Source organism: Solea senegalensis, unplaced genomic scaffold, assembly GCF_019176455.1.
Source record: "Solea senegalensis isolate Sse05_10M unplaced genomic scaffold, IFAPA_SoseM_1 scf7180000016018, whole genome shotgun sequence".
Lineage (NCBI taxonomy): Eukaryota > Metazoa > Chordata > Actinopteri > Pleuronectiformes > Soleidae > Solea > Solea senegalensis.
The window spans coordinates 1-22,535 of record NW_025321552.1 but is presented as its reverse complement, the minus strand read 5'-3'; the positions used below and the strand labels follow the sequence as shown (position 1 = coordinate 22,535).

The 22,535-nt window shown below is 39.8% G+C and overlaps 1 protein-coding gene across 4 annotated transcripts in view; it reads left to right on the top strand.

Annotated features, from left to right (window-relative positions):
• The window catches only part of hspa12a (heat shock protein 12A), a 33,728-nt gene extending 15,706 nt beyond the window's left edge, over positions 1-18,022 (top strand). Inside the window, exons 2-12 of one of the 4 annotated variants that reach the window (XM_044017904.1) lie at positions 1,301-1,377; positions 3,231-3,355; positions 4,707-4,893; positions 5,409-5,513; positions 5,661-5,777; positions 10,279-10,450; positions 13,935-14,021; positions 15,567-15,671; positions 15,753-16,011; positions 16,597-16,700; positions 17,113-18,022. In XM_044017904.1, the coding sequence (XP_043873839.1) occupies positions 1,301-1,377; positions 3,231-3,355; positions 4,707-4,893; positions 5,409-5,513; positions 5,661-5,777; positions 10,279-10,450; positions 13,935-14,021; positions 15,567-15,671; positions 15,753-16,011; positions 16,597-16,700; positions 17,113-17,744 (1,970 nt within the window). In that variant the 3' untranslated portion in view covers positions 17,745-18,022. Of the gene's footprint in view, positions 1-1,300; positions 1,378-3,230; positions 3,356-4,706; positions 4,894-5,408; positions 5,514-5,660; positions 5,778-10,278; positions 10,451-13,931; positions 14,022-15,566; positions 16,012-16,596; positions 16,701-17,112 lie in introns of all 4 variants that reach the window. The other 3 variants (XM_044017903.1, XM_044017905.1, XM_044017902.1) reach the window with 3 other exon arrangements.
• The last annotated feature ends 4,513 nt before the right edge of the window (positions 18,023-22,535 follow it).

The following is a 22,535-nucleotide window of genomic DNA, read 5'->3' as shown; positions in this document are numbered from 1 at the left end:
ATAACAATACAATTATTAAACTTTATGAATCATGAATAATCAGCATCATACAGAAATATGAGGATATTATTTGTGTTACAGCAGAATTTGACCACATTTATCGTCAGTGTCATTGTTTCTAACATGTAAATATACTCCATTTAACATTAAAAGGCCAAATAAATAAACGGTACATTATATTTACAGTGTACACGAGATAAATATCTATAACTATATGAGGATATTATTCATATCACTCACGCTCGTATGTTTTGTTGTGTGTGTGGAAGTGCCACACGCTCGTATCACAGCTGTTCATTCACAGTGAAGTGTGTCATATATCTATAATGTAATAATAATAATAATAATAATAAGCTTTATTAATGCACGGCCACGTGATGATCAGTACAGCTGCTGTTTACAATCATGAGCACAGTGACAGAAATCACTTTACTCGTCATGATGACATTTTTATGGCCGTCGTGGGGAATAAAAAAGTTCAGGTTGGAAAGGTGATTTTGGGATTGGGCTTGTGAGGCCAGGCAGAGCCGGGGCTGGAGCCTAGCCACAGGTGGTCTGTAATTCTGCACCATAATTGCCTGGAAGAGAGTATTATGGGTCTTCAGACCACTCATCCACTCCGTAGGGGTGGACGAGAATAAAGGATGAGTGAGGTGGGAAAATAGGACGGATACTACGACGTCCCGCCGCGAGACAATTCTACCAGACACTTACAGTACGTCGAGGGAGTGTTGTTATTGTGCGGATTCAAAGAATGCTTTCTGTGAACGCTATTAAGCCAGACTAATGAAAATGATGGGAGCAAATGGAGAGATAATCTCCAATTCAACTGAAGAGTGATTGTGTTTAAAGACAGGTGCAACAGACGTTTGCTGCTCGTCCAATCAAGCTGTCAGTCTGCAGCTCTGACAGGAGGCCACCAAAGTTCAGCTGAAGGAACGCTGTAGTCATCAACCAGCTCGAAACAGCAGTTTCTCAACGAGCAACCTTTCTTTTCATCATCAATTCATCTGCTGATGATTGTCTCCATTCATCCAGCACCTGTAAAATGAATTGAGTCCATTGTTAGTATAAACATCCATGTTTATACTAATGTTCTGTTTTATTTTTGTGTTCAACATTAATGGACCTGAGCTCATATCTGTACAGCTATAGCACACATTAAAGGTAAATGTGTATCCTTGTTTATGCAGATTAACGTACTAACACAAGGTTTGGCTTCATCTATGATGGAACTGAGATTTTTCTCCACATTTTCTCCACATTTTTGTCCACATTGTAAAGCATTGTTTCTGTGCAGATGCCATGGCAAATCCTTCTCCAGCGAAGAGCATGGGTGACCCTGGGATCACTCCACTGTCTCCTTCACACACTCAGGTAACACACACACACACACACACACGCACACACACACACACGTGTGCTTGTGCTGTGTTGTTTCCCTGACCTTATTTTAGCTTCTGATTGTCTCACAAGAACTCCACAGAGCAGCCAAGAAAATAATGATATAATGAAGAAAATGACAGGGGAATCTTGGGCTGCAACTAACCAGAGAAACCAGAAAATATTCACATTTAAGAAGCTGAAAAATGACAGAAAGTAGAAAATATTCACATTTAAGAAGCTGAAAATGACAGAAAGTAGGAATTTTCACATATAAGAAGCTGAAAAATGACAGAGAGTAGATGTATTCACATTTAAGAAACTGAAAAATGACAGAGAGTAGAAAATATTCACATTTAAGAGGCTGAAAAATGACAGAAAGTAGAAAATATTCACATTTAAGAAGCTGAAAATGACAGAAAGTTGAAAATATTCACATTTAAGAAGCTGAAAATAAAAGTTGAAAAATATTCACATTTAAGAAACTGGAAAAATGTAGAAAATATTCACATTTAAGTTGAAAAATGACAGAAAGTAGAAAATATTCACATTTAAGAAGCTGAAAAATAGACACATTTAAGAAGCTGAGACAAAAGTAGAAAGTATTCACATTTAAGAAGCTGAAAAATGACAGAAAGTAGAAAATATTCACATTTAAGAAGCTGAAAAATGACATAAAGTAGAAAATATTCACATTTAAGAAGCTGAAAAATGACAGAAAGTAGAAAAATTCTCAATTAAGTAGCTGAAAATGACAGAAAGTAGTAAATATTCACATTTAAGAAGCTGAAAATTATAGAAAGTAGAAAATATTCACATTTAAGAAGCTGAAAAATGACAAAAAGTAGAAAATATATACATATAAGAAGCTGAAAAATGACAAAAAGTAGAAAATATATACATATAAGAAGCTGAAAAATGATAGAAAGTAGAAAATATTCACATTTAAGAAGCTGAAAAATTATAGAAAGTAGAAAGTATCCACATTTAAAAGCTGAAAAATGACAGAAAGTTGAAAATATTCACATGTAAGAAGGCTGAATGACAGAAGGTTGAAAATATTCACATTTAAGAAGCTGAAAATGACAGAAAGTGAAAATATTATTCACATGTAAGAAGAAAATGACAGAAAGTTGAAAATATTCACATTTGGCTAGTTGAAAATGATAAGTAGAAAGTAGAAAAATATTCACATTTAAAAAGCTGAAATGATAGAAAGCGAAAAATATTCACATGTAAGAAGCTGAAAATGACAGAATAGCTGAAAAAAATATTCACATTTAAGAAGCTGAAAATGACAGAAAGTAGAAAATATTCACGTTTAAGACGCTAAAAATGAACAAAGTAGAAAATATTCACATTAAGAACTTAAAAATGACAGAAAGTAGAAAATATTCACATTTAAGAAGCTGAAAAATGACAGAAAGTAGAAAATATTCACATTTAAGAAGTGAAAATGACAAAAGTGACAGAAACTCAGAAAGTAGAAAATATTCACATTTAAGAAGCTGAAAAATGACAGAAAGTAGAAAATATTCACATTTAAGAAGCTGAAAATGACAGAAAGTAGGAATTTTCACATATAAGAAACTGAAAATGACAGAAAGTAGAAAATATTCACATTTAAGAAGCTGAAAAATGACAGAAAGTGGTTTTAAAAATACCTCTCAAACTAAACAACTGCTCTCTCTCTCTCTCTCTCTCTCTCTTTCTCGATTTACTGGATGAAAACACTGAAAGTGTGTTTACACATTGAACCTTTGTTATCATTATTATTGAATCATATATGAATGAGCATGAATTGTAGAGTAACACTAGTGTTGTCTGTCTGTCTGTCTGTCCATCAGAATGACACCGAGCAGGTGCAGACACAGCAGTCCTTTGTGGTGGTCGTGGCCATTGACTTTGGAACCACGTCCAGCGGCTACGCCTACGCCTTCACGAAAGAGCCAGAGTGCATTCACACCATGAGGTGAGTCATCACCACACTGCACACACACACACATCATCATCATCATCATCAGATCAGGACAACCAACAGGATTGATTTTGAATCAGAAATCTTACAATGATTTCTAGAGGTGTTCATAAAACCAGCTTGTGAAGTGTGATGTTACTTGTAGTCTGTACATGTAACACACAGATGATCTCATATACTGTAAAAAGTCGAAACTAAATCCCCACTTATATAAATAGAAAGGAATACTATTATAATAATAATGTTACGTCCACAACACAAACAGATTCATTTGTGAGATTTGCAGGTCACAGCGCTGTGACCTGTGTTTGTCCAGCGTTCTGTCGCCATGTTTCCTCTGCACAGCTGCCCTGACCGTGTAAACAGTGTCCGCCATCTTTGCTATCAGTTACGCTAACAGGCTCTTGCTCTGCAGAGTAAACAGAGGACAGCGATGACAGAATGTAGTTTTCAAACTGATGTGGGGAGGGTGAAGACCTGCCTCTCAGTGAGGGTGGGCGGAACCGGCAGCAGGTCTGTCTGTGAATAACATGAGATGAAAATGACTGTGGTGTGAAACGTTGTGAACAAACATGAAAACATTTGAGTAACACTGACATTATTCTGTTTACTTGTATATTACTGTATGTATAACTGTCGCTTTACTGTCGACAACTTCATCACATCGTAAACTATCAGCAGAAATATTAGCGTCAGTCTGAACTCTCAGTGACGGAGACCGTGAACCCTCTGAGTCTTCTCCAGACGAGCTGATAGCCTAGCCTAGCTTAGCTTAGCCTTCAGGTGATAGCTATCAGCTTGTTTGCAGCGCTCTGAATCTGTGACGGTAAATGATGGGAACTTTATACTGCACCTCCTGGTACAATTTAGCACCATAGAGAAGCATCCTGTGTAATTTACAGGTCTTTGAGTGCAGTGCATTCTGGGAGTTGTTGTCGTTCATCTACATGAGCCTTTCTCGGCCAAGAAGGAACTTGCTTCAAATATTATTTCACATTTCTACTTCACAGATGACTGACTTTTAATAAACATTAATCTTTCCAGCAGTGAATTATTAGTTATGGTATATATGATATGGTATATATATACACATATATGTATGTATGTATATACACACACAAATATATGTATGTGTGTATATATATATATATATATATATATATATATATATATATAAACATACATGTATAATAATTCACCGCTGGAAAGATTAATGTTTATTAATATACATACACATATATATATACATATGTATACATATGTATATATATATATATATATATATATATATATATATATATATGTCCTTTAATTATGTATTGATGACTGATTTGCCTTCCTTTAGGCGCTGGGAGGGTGGAGACCCTGGTGTGTCCAATCAGAAGACCCCAACCACCATCCTGCTGACTCCAGACAGGAAGTTCCACAGTTTTGGTTATGCAGCTCGTGACTTCTACCACGACCTTGACCCGAGCGAGTCCAAACACTGGCTCTACCTGGAAAAATTCAAAATGAAGCTCCACACCACTGCAGTAAGGACACACACAACCACGATGTCTCTGCTGCTGCTGCTGCCGCCGCCGCCTGTGTTTGGACCCCATGTGCTTCCCATGTGGGGTCCAAACACGTCCATGTTTCTAAAAATCAGACCAGACCAGCATCATTTGCCCACTTAAAGCCCATGGTGGTACCCTGGAAAGAGTATGAAGTGGGTGGGGCTACCATGGATACTAGGAGTGGGAATCTTTACAATTACAATTCAACCGGCTGCTAATGTTTGGAGCACATGTGACATTAGCCTCCATACAGATTTCCTTCTGTTCTGGTTTCTCGTTGAGTGTCAGAGAAATATCGTCACTTCTTTGTCATGTGATCACCATAAAGAATCTGGTGTCCATTCAGGATGTTATGTGTTACAGCACGAGTATCAGGAAAATAACCCTGATCTGGTTTTCTGCACTTCAGCATTTTAGTGGGCGTGGCTTGTGTTGAACAATAGTAGAAGTATACAGTAATGGTATAATGTATTTATCCTCTCGGTTTCCAGAACCTGTCCATCGACACAGATCTTCACGCAGCCAATGGGAAGCGAGTGAAAGCTCTGGATATCTTTGCGTATGCACTGGCCTTCTTTAAGGAGCAAGCACTCAAGGTAACAAACACCTTCTAATAAAACCTTCTTTGTTTTATTCCACTTTTCATTTCTGTAGAATAACAGTCTATTCCCAGACACATGTATGTACAGTAAGGACACAGATTTATCACTGGTATTTTCTGTCCTCGTTTGCTCATCCCTCAGGAGCTGAGTGATCAGACGGGCGGTGACTTTGATAACAACGATGTCAGATGGGTGATCACAGTTCCTGCCATCTGGAAAATGCCTGCCAAGCAGTTCATGAGGGAAGCTGCTTACAAGGTCAGTCAGACAGACAGACAGACGACAGTCAGATCTCGACTGTGGCTTCACGATGGAAAGTGCAAACATTTTAAGATTTTACATCTCCAAATATAAAGAATGACATCATTGACACAGACGGGGGACGTCCTCATGGATGACAACAGAAAACACCTGTGGTAGTGTACGTTGGGATGGGTGTGATGACACACATGAAAGTCTGACCTGTGTTTGTGTGTGAGGCACTCACCATCATTACAGCTGCTGCTCACTGGGTGTGGCTGTCTGCAGAGAGAGGACAGACAGACAGACAGACACAGCTGCACATTGTGTGTGTGTGTGTGTGTGTGTGTGTGTCCAGCACGGCAACCTTTTATTCCATCTTTTCTTTTCATTTTCACAGTGAGATTTACAGTATTGTCAATACTGTAGTGAGTACTGTAAGGATTTGACATGTTTATACACATGTGGATAGAAAATAACACTGTAATACAATACTGTATAGGTTATATCATCTACAGTATACAGTAGAAATACCGTCTTTTTAACATTTTAGTGCTTTAATCACACAACCTTATACGACTTCATGAAACTTCATAATATCAAAATAGAACAAATTGTATTTTGGAGGTTGCCACGCCCTCAGATCCACTTTGCAATTTTTGACGACTAAACGTGTACTCGAGGGAGTTTTCCTCAGAAACATCACTCTCACCTTCATCTTCAGTGAAAACGTGTGTGTGTGGGGCTACTCTAAACACAAATCAATATGTCAGTGATGTCTGTATTAGTAAATTATGCTGCTCACTCTTTCACACCAAAGTCCATAGATAAAATGAGTGATTTTAAAAAATGGCACACAGTGATAGTTGATCCTCTGCTGCCTCCATCAGTAAATCTGTGTACGTTTAAATGTCTTATTTTATGACTTTGATGTTCAGATTAAGCCATTTGACACAAACTTACCAAATGAGGCAGCAGTAGACGAGCAGCTGATTCATTGATTTTATCTATGGACTTTGGTGTGGGAGAGTGAGTGGTTTATAAAGTGACATACACTATAATAGTTGTATGCTACACTAGGCTAACATACACTATAATAGTTTTATGCTACACTGGGCTAACATACACTATAATAGTTTTATTCTACACTATACTACACTAGGCTAACATGCACTATAATAGTTTCACGCTACATTAGGCTAACATACACTATAATAGTTTTATGCTACACTAGGCTGCACTATAATAGTTTTATGCTACACTAGGCTAACATACACTATAATAGTTTTATGCTACACTAGGCTAACATACACTATAGTTTTATGCTATAGGCTAACATACATTATAATAGTTTTATGCTACATACACTATAATAGTTGTATGCTACACTAGGCTAACATACACTATAATAGTTTTATGCTACACTAGGCTAACATACACTATAATAATGAATTAGTTTGAATGTGTAGTTCATTGTGGTTTTATTGTCATTCCAGTCTACACTTACATGAGAAAGTAAAGGATTCAGTAACCCTTTCTTTCAAACACTATTGATTACAGTTATGAAATGAACATCAATTCTCTCAGCTGACACTTGGACAGAGAGAAGTTCTGCTTAATTATCAGTGCAGTGATACAGAGTGCAGATCTGGTGTCTGCTGTAGTGATGTAGTTATTTTACCCTGGTCACATCACTGGTGTGTAAACTAGAGGAGGAAGCAGAGGGTGGAGTCTTAGCTGTTGTATGCAGTGGGGCTGCTGGGTGTGGCCTAAAAGCAGAGAGGAGGTGATTGAAACACATTGAGGTGGAGAGAAAGTGAGCAGAGGTGCAGAGGGGGAGCTGGGTGTCTGCAGTGAGTCAGCATCAAGCAGTGTGGATGATTGGACCACTCCTCCTCCTCCTCCTCCTCCTCTGATCACGTCATCCATTTGTTCTCCAGAGGCCATGACACAACCCACATCTCTTGTGATGATGCAGCCAAGCACCACATCTTCTCTAGCTTTGATGTTATTGTTATACCAAAAACAAACATCATTTAGACAAATAATCCAAGCCCGGCCCTGTGCCGTGTGCCGTAATCTGTGCAGTGCTATTCTAAGAGGTTAAAGTCCACACGTCCATTTAAATCCCACCATGATATTCCAACTCTGTTCTCGACACGTTGACTTTAAACTCGTCATGTTTTCTTCATGCGTGGTTTTAACAACTCCTATACAGCAAAGTTGGAATGAAAGAAAGACGTTTTAGGAGCTTACTGATAATAAACTAACTCATTTGTGTAGGTTTCTCTGCAGCATAGACTGTTGATGCTGGAGTAGCACTCATATTTCCATCTATGCAGAGTAGTTATAATAGTAGTTATATTAGTAGTAGCAGAGTACTTACAATAGTAGTTATATTAGTAGTAGCAGAGTAGTTATAATAGTAGTTATATTAGTAGTAGCAGAGTATAATATTACAGTAGTTATATAGTAGTTATATTAGTAGTAGTCATATTAGAGTAGTTATAATAGTAGTTATATTAGTAGTAGTAGTAGCAGTAGTTAAATAGTAGTTATATTAGTAGTAAGAGCGTATAGTATTAGTAGTTATATTAGTAGTGCAGAGTAGTTATAATAGTAGTTATATTAGTAGTTAGTAGCAGAGTATATAATAGTAGTTATATTAGTAGTATTAGTAGTTATATATAGTAGTAGTAGTAGCAGAGTACTTACAATAGTAGTTATATTAGTAGTAGCAGAGTAGTTATAATAGTAGTTATATTAGTAGTAGCAGAGTACTTACAATAGTAGTTATATTAGTAGTAGCAGAGTAGTTATAATAGTAGTTATATTAGTAGCTAGTATTATAGTAGTAGTATAATAGTAGTTATAGTACAGAGCTATATTAGTAGTAGCAGAGTAGTTATAATAGTAGTTATATTAGTAGTAGCAGAGTAGTTATAATAGTAGTTATATTAGTAGTAGCAGAGTAGTTATAATAGTAGGTAGTAGCAGAGTACTTACAATAGTAGTTATATTAGTAGTAGCAGAGCAGCTATAATAGTAGTATAGTAGTATATAGTAGTAATAGAGTAGTCATACTAGTAGTAATAGAGTAGTTATAATAGTAGTATAGAGTAGAGTAGTAGCAGATTAGTTATAATAGTAGTTATATTAGTAGTAGTTATATTAGTAGTAGAGTAGTTATAATAGTATTTATATTAGTAGTAGTAGAGTATTTATAATAGTAGTTATATTAGTAGTAGCAGATTAGTTATAATAGTACTTATATTAGTAGTAGCAGATTAGTTATAATAGTAGTTATATTAGTAGTAGTCATATTAGTAGTAATAGAGTAGTTATAATAGTAGTTATATTAGTAGTCATACTAGTAGTAATAGAGTAGTTATAATAGTAGTAATAGAGTAGTTATATTAGTAGTAGCAGATTAGTTATAATAGTAGTTATATTAGTAGTAGTTATATTAGTAGTAGAGTAGTTATAATAGTAGTTAGAGTATTATATTAGTAGTAGTAGTACAGATAGCAGATAGTTATAATAGTAGTTATATTAGTAGTAGTTATATATAGTTATATAGTATATTAGTAGTAGCAGAGTAATAGTAGCTATAATAGTAGTTTATATTAGTAGTAGCAGTAGTTATAATAGTAGTTATATTAGTAGTAGCAGAGTAGTTATAATAGTAGTTATATTAGTAGTAGAGTAGTTATATTAGTAGTAGCAGAGTAGTTATAATAGTAGTTATATTAGTAGTAGCAGAGTAGTTAGTATTATATTAGTAGTAGAGTAGTTAGTAGTAGTAGAGTATTTATAATAGTAGTTATATTAGTAGTAGCAGATTAGTTATAATAGTAGTTATATTAGAGTAGTAGAGTAGCAGAGTAGTTATAATAGTAGTTATATTAGTAGTAGCAGAGTAGTTATAATAGTAGTTATATTAGTAGTATAATAGTATTATATATTAGTAGTAGTAGAGTATTTATAATAGTAGTCATATTAGTAGTAATAGAGTAGTTACAATAGTAGTAATAGAGTAGTTATATTAGTAGCAGAGTAGTTATAATAGTAGTTATATTAGTAGTAGCAGATTAATTATAATAGTAGTTATATTAGTAGTAGCAGAGTAGTTATAATAGTAGTTGTATTAGTAGTAGCAGAGTAGTTATAATAGTAGTTATATTATTAGTAGAGTAGTTATAATAGTATTTATATTAGTAGTAGTAGAGTATTTATAATAGTAGTCATATTAGTAGTAATAGAGTAGTTATAATAGTAGTAATAGAGTAGTTATATTAGTAGTAGAGTAGTTATAATAGTTATAATAGAAAGTCAAAGATGTATTTGTGAAACTGTAAACAGAGGCCTGAGAAGGTGCAGGAGTGTTATTTTTATGGAATAAGTTCAGAAGAACACAAAGAATAGCCACACCTTGCAAAATGGAGGAGCACCATTGTATATTTAGAGAGAGAAAATGAGTGAAGACAGTGATAACGGAGGATTTCTCCTTCTTCTGTAGTCTGGTCTGGTGTCCCGTGAAAACCCAGAGCAGCTGATCATCGCCTTAGAACCCGAGGCAGCGTCGATCTACTGCCGCAAGCTCCGCCTCCACCAGATGGTGGACCTTGGCACCCAGAACACCCAGAACGGCTTTAGTCCCACTGAAAACGCAGGGAGTGCAATGAGCCAAGGTAAGTCCTGACATGACGCTTTGTTGACCTCTAATGATGCATGTGTTTGATGCCGATGCTTCCTCTCGAGTTTCTTTAGGTCAAACACAAAATGCATGATCAGCGTTAATCAGCGCTGCACGATAAATGGTTAAAAAGATCATGATCTTGATTCACTACTACACGTGATCTCATTTCTAAATGACAACAATTCTTCTGCATTTTATTTCATGAGCTGCATCACAATAATAAACACTCGTGTTTTCCTCTCAACATATGAAGCCTTTACATCACATGTTTCAGTGGAGTTTAGAGGCAGCACAGGAAACAGGAGAAAGTGTGAGTGAAGGAGAAATAAATACCAAGTGGAAGGTGAAGAAAACCCAGGTGACGAGAATCACACGACCACCCGAGCCGAGGTTTGCATTCAGCTCATGATCGCAGGCTTTCAGCAGCGCTGTGGTTAAATCCACCAGACTTTTCTGTTTCCTTTGCTCAATGTTGGTGATGAGCCCACGTTTTCAGAATTGTGACTGTCTTTTTAACTTTGAGCTACAGTTCAGTTTTGTTGTCTCTGTTACTGTGACGACACTCTGACCAATCAGTGCACGGCAGTCTGACCACGTGGAAACAAAGCCACGACAATAATAATAGCAGTTAGCCGTTCTGCAGGGCCATGTTCAGACTCTTTACTTGAATGTTTCTAATCTTTTGTTCCTGAGTGCAATAAACATTTAGATTTGTGGAAAAATGACCTCAAGATCTCGGATATCACAGATATAGTTTCTGTGATGACTTTTCCTGTCTTTAAAAGCTGTTACATTGATAATCATCATATTTCAACACTTAACACTAAATATTATGACGTAAATGTGATATATTGATTAAAACCCTCTGACCCTCTGACCCTCTGACCCTCTGGCCCTCTGACCACTGACCCTGACTCTGCCCTCTGACTGACCCTCTGACCCACCCACTGACCCTGACCATCTGGCCCTCTGACCCTCTGACCCTGACCCTCTGACCCACTGGACCCATCTGGACCCTCTGACCCTGACCCACTGACCCTCTGGACCCACCCACTGACCCTCCCTGACCCTCTGACCCTGACCTCTGACCCTCTGACCCTCTGACCCTCTGACCCTCTGACCTCTGACCCTCTGACCCACTGACCTTGACCCTCTGACCCACTGACCCACTGACCCTCTGGCCCACTGGACCCTCTGGCCCTCTGACTCTCTGACCTCTGACCCACTGACCCACTGACTCCTCTGACCCTCTGACCCACTGACCCTGACCCTCTGGCCCACTGACCCTCTGGCCCTCTGACCCCCCACCCACTGACCCTCTGACCCTCTGACTCTCTAACCCCTGACTCTCCCCCTGACTCTCTGGCCCTCTGACCCTCTGGACTGACTCTCTGACTCTCTGATCGCCTGACCCCTCTGGCTCTGACCTGACCCCCTGACTCTCTGACCCACTGACCCACTGACCCTCTGGCCCACTGACCCTGACTCTGAACCTCTGACCTCTGGCCCTCTGACCCTCTGGACCCTCTGACCCTCTGACCTCTGACTCTCTGACCTGACCCCTCTGGCTCTCTGACCCTCTGACTCTCCCCTGGCCCTCTGGCTCTGACCCTCTGACCCACCCTCTGACCCTCTGACCCTCTGACTCTCTGGCCCTCTGGACCCTCTGACCCTCTGACCCACTGACCCACTGACCCTCTGGCCCTGACCTCTCTTCCCACCCTCTGACCCACTGACCCACTGACCCTCTGGCCCACTGACCTCTGACCCACTTCTGACCCTGACCCACTGACCCACTGACCCTGACCCCTTGACTCTCTGACCCTCTGACCCACTGACCCTCTGACCCTCTGGCCCTCTGGCCGCAGACAATGAAACTCTTATAACTTCGCGATAGAAGGCCCGACCTGAACCGAACTTGCTATGACTGATGATGGGCCATGGCTGAAGACCTCTATGCAAAAACAGTACATTTTGCAAACAGCGCCTCCTGGTGGTGCCAGACAATACAAAAAAATTAAGATTTTGGGAATAACTTTTACAGAGATTATCGTATCAAACCCAAAATTGGTGAAAACACTGAAAACACATGGTAGATGGTGTGTGCTGAATATGATGGCACATCGTTTAACGGTGTTGCCATGGCAACAATGCAAAGTCGAACTTTTGCGACAAAAAACAAACTGTCACAATTTCCCAAATACTGGTCCGATCTGAACCAAACTTGCTAGGATTGATGAGTCCGGCCCCGAAGACGTCTATATGAAAATATTTAATTTCCAAAACAGCACCCCCCGGTACCGGCAGACAGAATTACACTTACAGTTTTTGATGCTGCTCTAACAGGGTTTGTTGTATCCACTTGAAACTTGATATGTGAGACCTCAGACCCGTCCTGAACATCCTTAGGAAGTAGAACTCCCAAAACAGGAAGTAAAGTCTTACATTGTCCGATCTGCACGAAACTTGATATGCGATTCAAGGGACCTTCTCTGAACACGTTTACGGACATGCCTTTCACCCAACAGGAATTTGGCCATTTTAAACAGAAAGTGCCCTTGAACTGTGTGCAGGGACGCCGCTAGGACTGAAAATAATACTAATATATTATTATAATAATGATAATATTAATAATAATAATAATAATCATAATAATAACTAGTACCGCAAGCAGTGAATAAATGGGAGATGAGCTCACAGGCGTGCGTGTCAACGTGGACACACAGAGACTCGCGAGCCCTCGAGCTCAAACCCGTTCAGAACCGCTTGTGGTACTAGTTATTATTAGTAGTATTATAATTATAATTATATATATTATAGGAGTGAAAGGTGTGAGAAGCAGCTTTTTGTCTGAAATACATTAAAGATTGTTTGATGTTCCTGGTTAATGTGAAAACACCTGCCAGTGTCTCCATACTCCAGAGGTGGCTGCACGTGATCGTGGCCTGGTCGCCCCCTGCAGGCCGACTACATGCAAAACTCTCAATGAACTGAGAGAGATCGCAGATAGAGATCACAGAGAGATAGAGATCACAGAGAGAGATTTATTGTGTACACAAGCGCACACAGAGAGAGGAAAAACCTGTGTTATAGCAGCCAAACATGCTTTCACTGTGACACTGGAGATGATAAAGAAGCTCCCACATTAAGTTGACAGTGATCATGAATGAAAGCGTAAAATCATTCATAATTCATGTGAAAATGCTGTCTAGCTCACTATCATACAGGCTTGGTGATTTAGTTTGAAGAGGAAGCTCATGACGTATGATGATCTCATTTCACGTTTTTCACGTTAAAGTCTTCATTAAATTTAAAGCATTTCCTTCTATTATTAATTTTATTATTTATTCTATTATTGCAATAATCTGAACACATGCTTGAGCCTGCTGCTTGCCTGTCACACCAGTGTTCACTCACACACAGCAGAGCTTCATCTCCTCACTCACCACAACATTCTTTCCTCTGTTAACAAGCAGCTAAGGAGCATGTGCGGCGCAACCGGCAGAGCCGCACGTTTTTGGTGGAAAATGTCGTAGGAGAGCTTTGGTCGGAGCTGGAAGAAGGTAGAGTCTTTAATCTTCTTCTTCTTCTTCTTCTTCTTCTTCTTCTTCTTCTTCTTCTGCTCCTGCTGCCACATTGTAGAAATGTACGTAGAAATGTAGCAGTCGAATCCTTTGTCCAGGACATTTCAGGTGTTTTCACATTCACATGCTTTGATCTGTTCTGAAATCTTTGAAGAACAGATTCCGAGTCAGTGAGTTTGTATCCTCATCACTTCATTTAAAGGGATAGTTCAGGTTTGTGTGATGATTGGACACCAAGAAAAACTGAAGTCTCTAATCACATATAATATGAAATAGTCCACAGAGACATGGATTGGAGTGTCACATGGAGTTATGTGACACAGGAGCGACTTTGGTAAATGTGTGGATTTCAAAAACACGGGAATCACAAAATATCACAGAACTTTGATGCTGGAGAGTGAGTGAGTGGTTTACAGAGCAACACAAAAGAAGAAGCGGTCTCCCTCTCTCTGTCTGTCTGTCTGTCTCTCTCTGTAAAGTAAAGCAGCAACATCTTAGTAAGAGTAAGAAAGACTTAAACTGGCCTTGGGTTAAGAGGCTAAACCCTAGTTCTTCTTGGGTCTCTGGTGGTAGCCATGTTTTATGAATAGTGTGCAAAGCATGGCTGTATTATTAGAACTGGATAGGGGTCCGCCCCTCTGGTTCCGTTCATCCCTATGGAGTTGCTCACCCAGCACATATGCCAAAAACGTTTCGGACTTGCGTGTTTATTTCGGGGTTGTGTAGAGCATGAGCATGCGCAGTAGTGTTACCCCCCCCTTGATGCCTTTCGGCTATGTGAACGAGCCGTCTGCGCTCTCGACTATTCTTTTACTATTGTAGTCAATGGGAAAATTGCTTTCTGGGCCCGTGAGTGGTTTTTGTTGCAGTTCACAGTTCAAGTGGCCACCATGACAAAATTGTCTTCAAGGCAGAGGGGGCGGAGCTCTATCCAGTTCTCATAATACATCCATGGTGCAGACCTGTGTCATCACTTCATACGACCTGAAGTTTCCCTTTAGCACACAGTGAAATGTACAAAGAAGACTTTGTTTGTAGCTTCATGAGCCCAAGAAGAAAAAGTCCAACTTGAAGTCACTTTGTTGACTTTGATTGTCTGTGTTGTGTTTGTGATAAAACATCGTCATTAAGTGGAATAAGAGGCTGAAATAGTTGTTTTTGTGAGTGATGTTGATATTTAAGTTAATTTCATGATTGTATATGAATGAATGAAGATAGTGTGGTTGTAGTTGACAGATACTTTAATTATGATCTAAGGTTCAGTTGAGAACTAAGTCTTATCTAAAGGATCCTTTTTTAATTTGCATAGAAAATAGAAGAATTGCTGTTGCATTCTTTCAAATTGCAATTTTGATTTAAAATCTATTGATTGTTTAGCTATTGGCTCCATGATCAATGTAAACATGGTCCTATGTTCTTATGTATGTGACTCATGTAGGTGAATCACGGAGAGTCACTCTGGAGAGTGTAAAAGCAGCAGAGCACAACAGTCACTCACCGTGTTTGTGTGTATTCTCTGTGCAGGTGATCGTTACGTCGTAGTGGACTGTGGTGGAGGAACTGTGGACCTGACTGTTCATCAGATCCGTCTTCCAGAGGGACATTTAAAGGAGCTCTACAAGGCCTCGGGTAAACACCGCAGCACTTTTTGCTTTGCTGTCTGCAGATGTTCTCACTCTGTCAAGTCTCTAATCTTCCTCCTTCTCCCAGGCGGCCCCTACGGCTCCATCGGGATCGACTATGAGTTTGAGAAGCTGCTGTGTAAGATCTTTGGTCAGGATTTCATCGACACATTTAAGATCAAGCGGCCGGCCGCCTGGGTGGACCTGATGATTGCGTTTGAGTCGCGGAAGAGAGCGGCAGCCCCCGAACGCACCAACCCCCTCAATATAAACCTGCCGTTCTCCTTCATCGACTACTATAAGAAGTTTCGAGGCCACAGTGTGGAGCACGCCCTGCGCAAGAGCAAGTGAGTGCATCACAAAACCAGAGAAGTGATGAGTCCACGAGAGACTGAATATCAGTGTTTACACGGGATCTGATGTCGAGAAGAAAACGCAGACATTTCAACACATTTTCACTTTGGAAGCAGAATAAATGTTATGCTGCTGGAGCTCTGTTTAATAATCTCAAATTATTGAAACCATGTAAAGAGACAGTGTGAGCCTAGATCCACTCGGGCTGTTGCTGTGAGAGAACAGCAGTAATCCTAATCCGAACCCTGTGAGAGAACAGCAGTAATCCTAACCCTAATCCTGTGAGAGAACAGCAGTAATCCTAATCCTAACCCTGTGAGAGAACAGCAGTAATCCTACAGAAGAGCGCTGTGTGTGTGAGCCATGAATGAGATACATTCACACGTTCATACAGAGCATCTTTGTGCAACTCATGCTAGCAAACAACTAAAGTCAGGTACCACTCTCTAATCTGAGACCTGTTTCTAATCCGAGACCTGTCTCTAATCTGAGACCTGGTTCTAATCTGAGACCGCTCTCTAATCTGTTGTTGTGCTGTTACTTTAAAGATCTAACATGTTGTCACCTCTTGTGTCCAGTGTGGATTTTGTCAAATGGTCGTCTCAGGGAATGCTGAGGATGAGTCCAGATGCCATGAATTCCCTCTTCAAGCCTACGATAGATCACATCATCCAACATCTGAGTAAACTGCTCCTCCACACACACACACACACACACACACACAAACACACACACACAAACACAAACACACGCACACAAACACACACACACACAAACACGCACACACACACAAACACACACACGCACATACAACTCCAACAACACAAATTAGAAAATGAAAAACAATGTACATGATGCTACTATAACACTTTATACTCATTGAGATACGTCTACCTTTCCATGTCCATCATGTCCATCATGTCCATCATGTCCATGTCAGGTAACTGTGTTGTTGAGTGTTTACATGATGCTCACAGATCTGACATTAGTGATAACACAGAGTCACATCACGTGAGCATGGATTGTTTTTAATGACTTTAATCTGTGAAGAAACACAACATCATACTCATTGAGATTGTGTGTTTCTCCTGCAGCTGAGCTCTTTGATAAGCCAGAGGTCAGCGACATCAAGTTCCTCTTCTTAGTGGGAGGTTTTGCTGAGTCACCTTTGCTTCAGCAAGCCGTGCAGAACATGCTCCAGGGCCGCAGCCGCATCATCATTCCCCACGACGTCGGCCTCACCATCCTGAAAGGTGCCGTGCTGTTCGGCCTGGACCCCAGCGTCATCAAAGTCCGCCGCTCGCCACTCACGTACGGCGTGGGCGTCCTCAATCGCTTCGTGGAGGGCAAACACCCGCCGGAGAAGCTGCTGGTGAAGGACGGCACTCGGTGGTGCACCGACGTTTTCGACACCTTCATCGCCGCTGACCAGTCGGTGTCACTGGGTGAGATGGTGAAGCGGAGCTACACCCCAGCCAAGCCCTCGCAGCAGGTCATCGTCATCCACGTCTACTGCTCGGAGAAGGAGAGCGTGGGCTTCATCAGTGAGTCTGGAGTCAGGAAGTGTGGGACACTTCGTCTGGACGTGAGCGGAACGGAGAGCACGGCGCCGCGCCGTGAGATCCAGACGCTCATGCAGTTTGGTGACACGGAGATCCGAGCCATGGCCGTGGATGTGTCCACCGGACGCACCGTAAAAGCTAGCATTGACTTCCTGAGCCACTAAGTAAGCTAATGTAACAGGAAGATAGCAGCTAACACACACACACACACACACACACACATTAAGCTTAACTGGAAAATGATGAATTTCGATTCGTGCTCAGAGTAAGAAGCAGGAAGTTGGGCTGACATTCACCTGCTGCTTATCTGCTCGTATGAAGTCACTGTAACAAAGTCATCGGCTTCAGTGTGTGCACCACACGACACAAAATAAAGACACACAAAAACAACAACTATGTCCACATGTTACATCGGCTTCAGTGTGTGCACCACACGACACAAGCAGCTCCACCTCACAAGTGGTTCAAGTGGTTTTGCATGATTTAAATACTATGTAGTTATTTCATGCATGAAGGCGCTGTTTCAGAGCAGCTGATATGTCGCTAACATGCTAGCAAACAACTAAAGTCAGGTACCTGTCTCTAATCTGAGACCACTCTCTAATATGTGACCTGTCTCTAATCCGAGACCACTCTCTAATCTGAGACCAGTCTCTAATCTGAGACCTGTGTCTAATTTGAGACCTGTCTCTAATCCAAGACCACTTTCTGATGTGAGACCTGTCTCTAATCTGAGACCTGTCTCTAATCCGAGACCACTTTCTAATGTGAGACCTGTTCTAATCTGAGACCTGTCTCTAATCTGGAAGACCACTTCTCAATCTGAGACCACTCTCAATGTGAGACCTGTTCTAATCTGAGACCACTCTAATCTGAGACCTGTCTCTAATCTGAGACCACTCTCTAATCAGAGACCTGTGTCTAATCTGAGACTACTCTCTAATGTGAGACCGGTTCTAATCTGAGACCACTCCTAATGTGAGACTCTGTCTCCTAATCTGGAGACCACTCTCTAATGTGAGACCTGTCTCTAATCTGAGACCACTCTCTAATGTGAGACCTGTCTCTAATCTGAGACCACTCTCTAATGTGAGACCTGTCTCTAATCTGAGACCTGTCTCAATACTAATGTTACCAACGGTAATTAACCATTTCTTTTCCTGCTTTTTATCTGTAATTGTAGACATGAGGTACATAATCATCCTATGTTCGGACTTTTTTTTGCCCCATCAGTCACTGCTGTTGACTCAGTAGAGAGGTCAGGTCAGGTCAGGTCAGCTTCACGTGATTAAATTTAGCTCAGCTTTGACTGTTTTATGTTTGTTTTCTCACCCTCTCACTGCTTTGAAAGCAGAGAAGTGAACATGCAGTCATGTGACTTTGGTGTGCAGCTAAAACAGCTGATCACATGACAGATATCATGTGAGAGGTTTATGATTTGAGAACTTCAATGTGTCAGCACAATGAACTGGTGAACTGGTAAAATGTCATAGTTAGGGTTGCCAACTTTGTCACTATGAAATAAGGGACAAAGGTGACGAGTATGGTTTTGTGTGAATATACAGTGTGTAACATATTTTTTTATTATGGCAGCTCTTAGTAGAGTTTGTCAGGTTTCTCATACCTGATGTGTAGTTTTATTGTGAAGGGTAGACCGGAAGTGGTGCGGTTGTTGTTGCCGGGAAGAGGGTTGTTTTACATGTAAAAAAAAAGGAAGTGGAATAAAAGTGAGACACGGTTGGCGTCAACAGCGGCCATTCATGTCCTTTGATTGTTTATTTACGTGCCCAGTATGGACACCCTCATCTCGGTCACACAGTGTGTTGTTTTAAGGCATTTGTCATAATGATGGCAGTTCTGCAGAGGTGACTGAGAACGTGCACCATCTGTGTGTGTGTGGCCAACTGAAAATTTGTTGAATCACCACAGACGGTCTTACCCCACGTCTTTTTAACTTCCCATCATTCGTTGTAGCTGCACAGTCTCTTCTTTTTTGCAGGGTTATCCATTGTAGTTTAATTTGGATGAATTTGTGCGGTTACTTACAGTTTACTGATCATGTGCGACTGATGCGGGACTCATAGCCCCGCCTCATCTCCCGGCGTGAGGTGGGACGGCACCTGTCATCATCACACTGTGGATGATGGATGATTCCCAAGTGTCGCGATCATCACTGCTGCCGTTGTTGCGTCATTCAATGTTTAGATCAGCGTAGAAGTCGATAAACGGGACAAATACATTAGGCCCAATATACGGGACGTCCCGGCTAATACGGGACAGTTGGCAACCCTAGTCATAGTACTAGCACCAAAAATGGTCTAATGCTAATGTTAGCCTCATGCTTATTATTATTATCCATTCCATTCATGTGGTGAAACATCATTAAATGAGTCATTTGTCCTATAATAACTATAAAGAATATAAATAACTATTTGTGAAGCTAAGCTGATGCTACACAAAGGTATTAGCTCACTCTAGTTTAAGTAGCTTGTTAGCTTGTGTAATGTTCATGATTCAAGAACAATGAAATAAAAATGTGGTCCTTAAATCATAAGCTTATCAACCAGTTAATTTATAGTATTTCATCAGATGAATGTGATTAGCATGAGGCTAATGCTAGTTTAATGCTATCTGCAAAAATAGGACTACACTGTGAGAAAACAGTCAACACCAAAATGAATATATTCTAATAACTTTTAGTCTCAAAGTATCGCAGCAGGATTTTAAATAAAGTAACGTTATATTATTTTTTTGTAAAATAAATATGTGTTTTCATGTTCTTTCATTTTAGAAGCAATTCTTCTAAAAGAAAATACACATGTTTATTATTGTGTAAAAAGTATGATATAATAATAATGATAATTATTATTATATGTGTTCTTCTACTGTGCAGTTAAAACAATCTTACACAGCAACACTTGCCTTTACAATATTACAATATAATAGTGGTAATAATGGTAATAATAATCATTTCTGTTCACATTTTTATGTCGTCACATGTGCGTGGAACAGATCACTTTTTATTTTCCAATGGAAACACATCCATGTGTTCATGTGTTCATGTGTTCATGTCAGTGAGGTTTTTGCCATGTTTTCGACCTGGGTGCACTTTGACAGTTACTAGCTAGCTTTAGTAGCTTTCTCCATCTTGACCATACACTGCATTTTTTCCTTTTTTGTGCTGTTTCAGAGTAACTTCTGCCTCATTTTACACATACAGAAACACAGACACACAAACACACAGACACACAAACACAGGTCTCATCAGAAAAGTGTCCACTGAAGTCATGGTGAAACGTTCCTGTTTTAGCACGTTAGCTCACACTGAAAGTTGCATTTGTTTAGTGTGGAATGATGTGCTTCCTTCCTGTTTCTGCAGGCACAGACATCCGTGTGTGTGTGTGTATGCGTGTGTGTGTGTGTGTGTGTGTGTATATGGGCTTCACATGTAAACATAAGTCTTTAAGCTACGCAGACCTGGACATGAAGCTTTGTATAAAGAGCTAACAAATCACCGTGATCAATAATCCAATAATCTAATAATCCAATAATCTAATGGCTCATCAGCAAACACTGGTTGATAATTATTCAGTTTTGTTGATTTGAGCTGTGAATGGACGCTTGTCTCGCTCAGTGTCGTGTTCAAACCTCACACCTGCTCTGGCGCCCTCTGCTGTTCCTTCGACACTCTGTCTCTGCACGTTTGGCATGTGTATCACATAGGAATGACTAAACAGCAACTTTTACTAGTGATGGTTAACCACTGAGAGCTGATGTAGCTCATGTGACTCTACTGGTCGCTAACCTAGTAACTGTTTACCTGACACATACTGCACCCGGGTGGATTTGTTTGGATGACAACATTCATGTATTTGTGCAACCTTGAGTATTATGGGATGCTCAGGCAGCTTTATATTTAAAGCTCTGATGAAATGAAATGAAAATGCTCAGCTAGCTTTAGCGTCCTGCTGTGGACAGAGCAGTGCAGCAGCTCGCTTAACACTATCTGCTTAACACTATCTAGACATAACTAATGGACAAACCAGATCGAGCTTGTAGTTAGGATCCTCTCAGCCACTTTTGATTAACTATGTTATTGACTTGTTTGCTTGTTTATTGTATCTCCTGTCACTTCAATGTCTCGCGCTGTTGCAGAATTCACACAGTAATGGATTTGTTTTTCAAGTCAATATCAGATATTTACTGTCAACAATAAAACTGGATGTTTATTTCAAATAATGATGGTGTTTCACTGTCACATCATTGATTATTCTGAAGAATTGATGAGCATACTGCTGACTGTTCCTTTAACACGAACATCTCACTGGGGAGGTGCTGCCCCCTTGTGGCCAACAAGAATCACCGCCTAACAATAATGAGTTAAAGGTGACATCGAATGCTTGTATCGCACATATATGTGAGTTATGGAGGTCTACTTACATATATTAACTTGTTTTCATGGTCACATATATGTTAGTTATGGAGGTCTACTTACATATATTAACTTGTTTTCATGGTCACATATATGTTAGTTATGGAGGTCTACTTACATATATTAACTTGTTTTCATGGTCGCACATATATGTTAGTTATGGAGGTCTACTTACATATATTAACTTGTTTTCATGGTCACATATATGTTATGGAGGTCTACTTACATATATTAACTTTGTTTTATGGTCACATATATGGTTATGGAGGTCTACTTACATATATTAACTTGTTTTCTTGGTCACATATATGTTAGTTATGGAGGTCTACTTACATATATTAACTTGTTTTCATGGTCACATATATGTGAGTTATGGAGGTCTACTAACATATATTAACTTGTTTTCATGGTCACATATATGTTAGTTATGGAGGTCTACTTAAATATATTAACTTGTTTTCATGGTGACATATATGTGAGTTATGGAGGTCTACTTACATATATTAACTTGTTTTCATGGTCA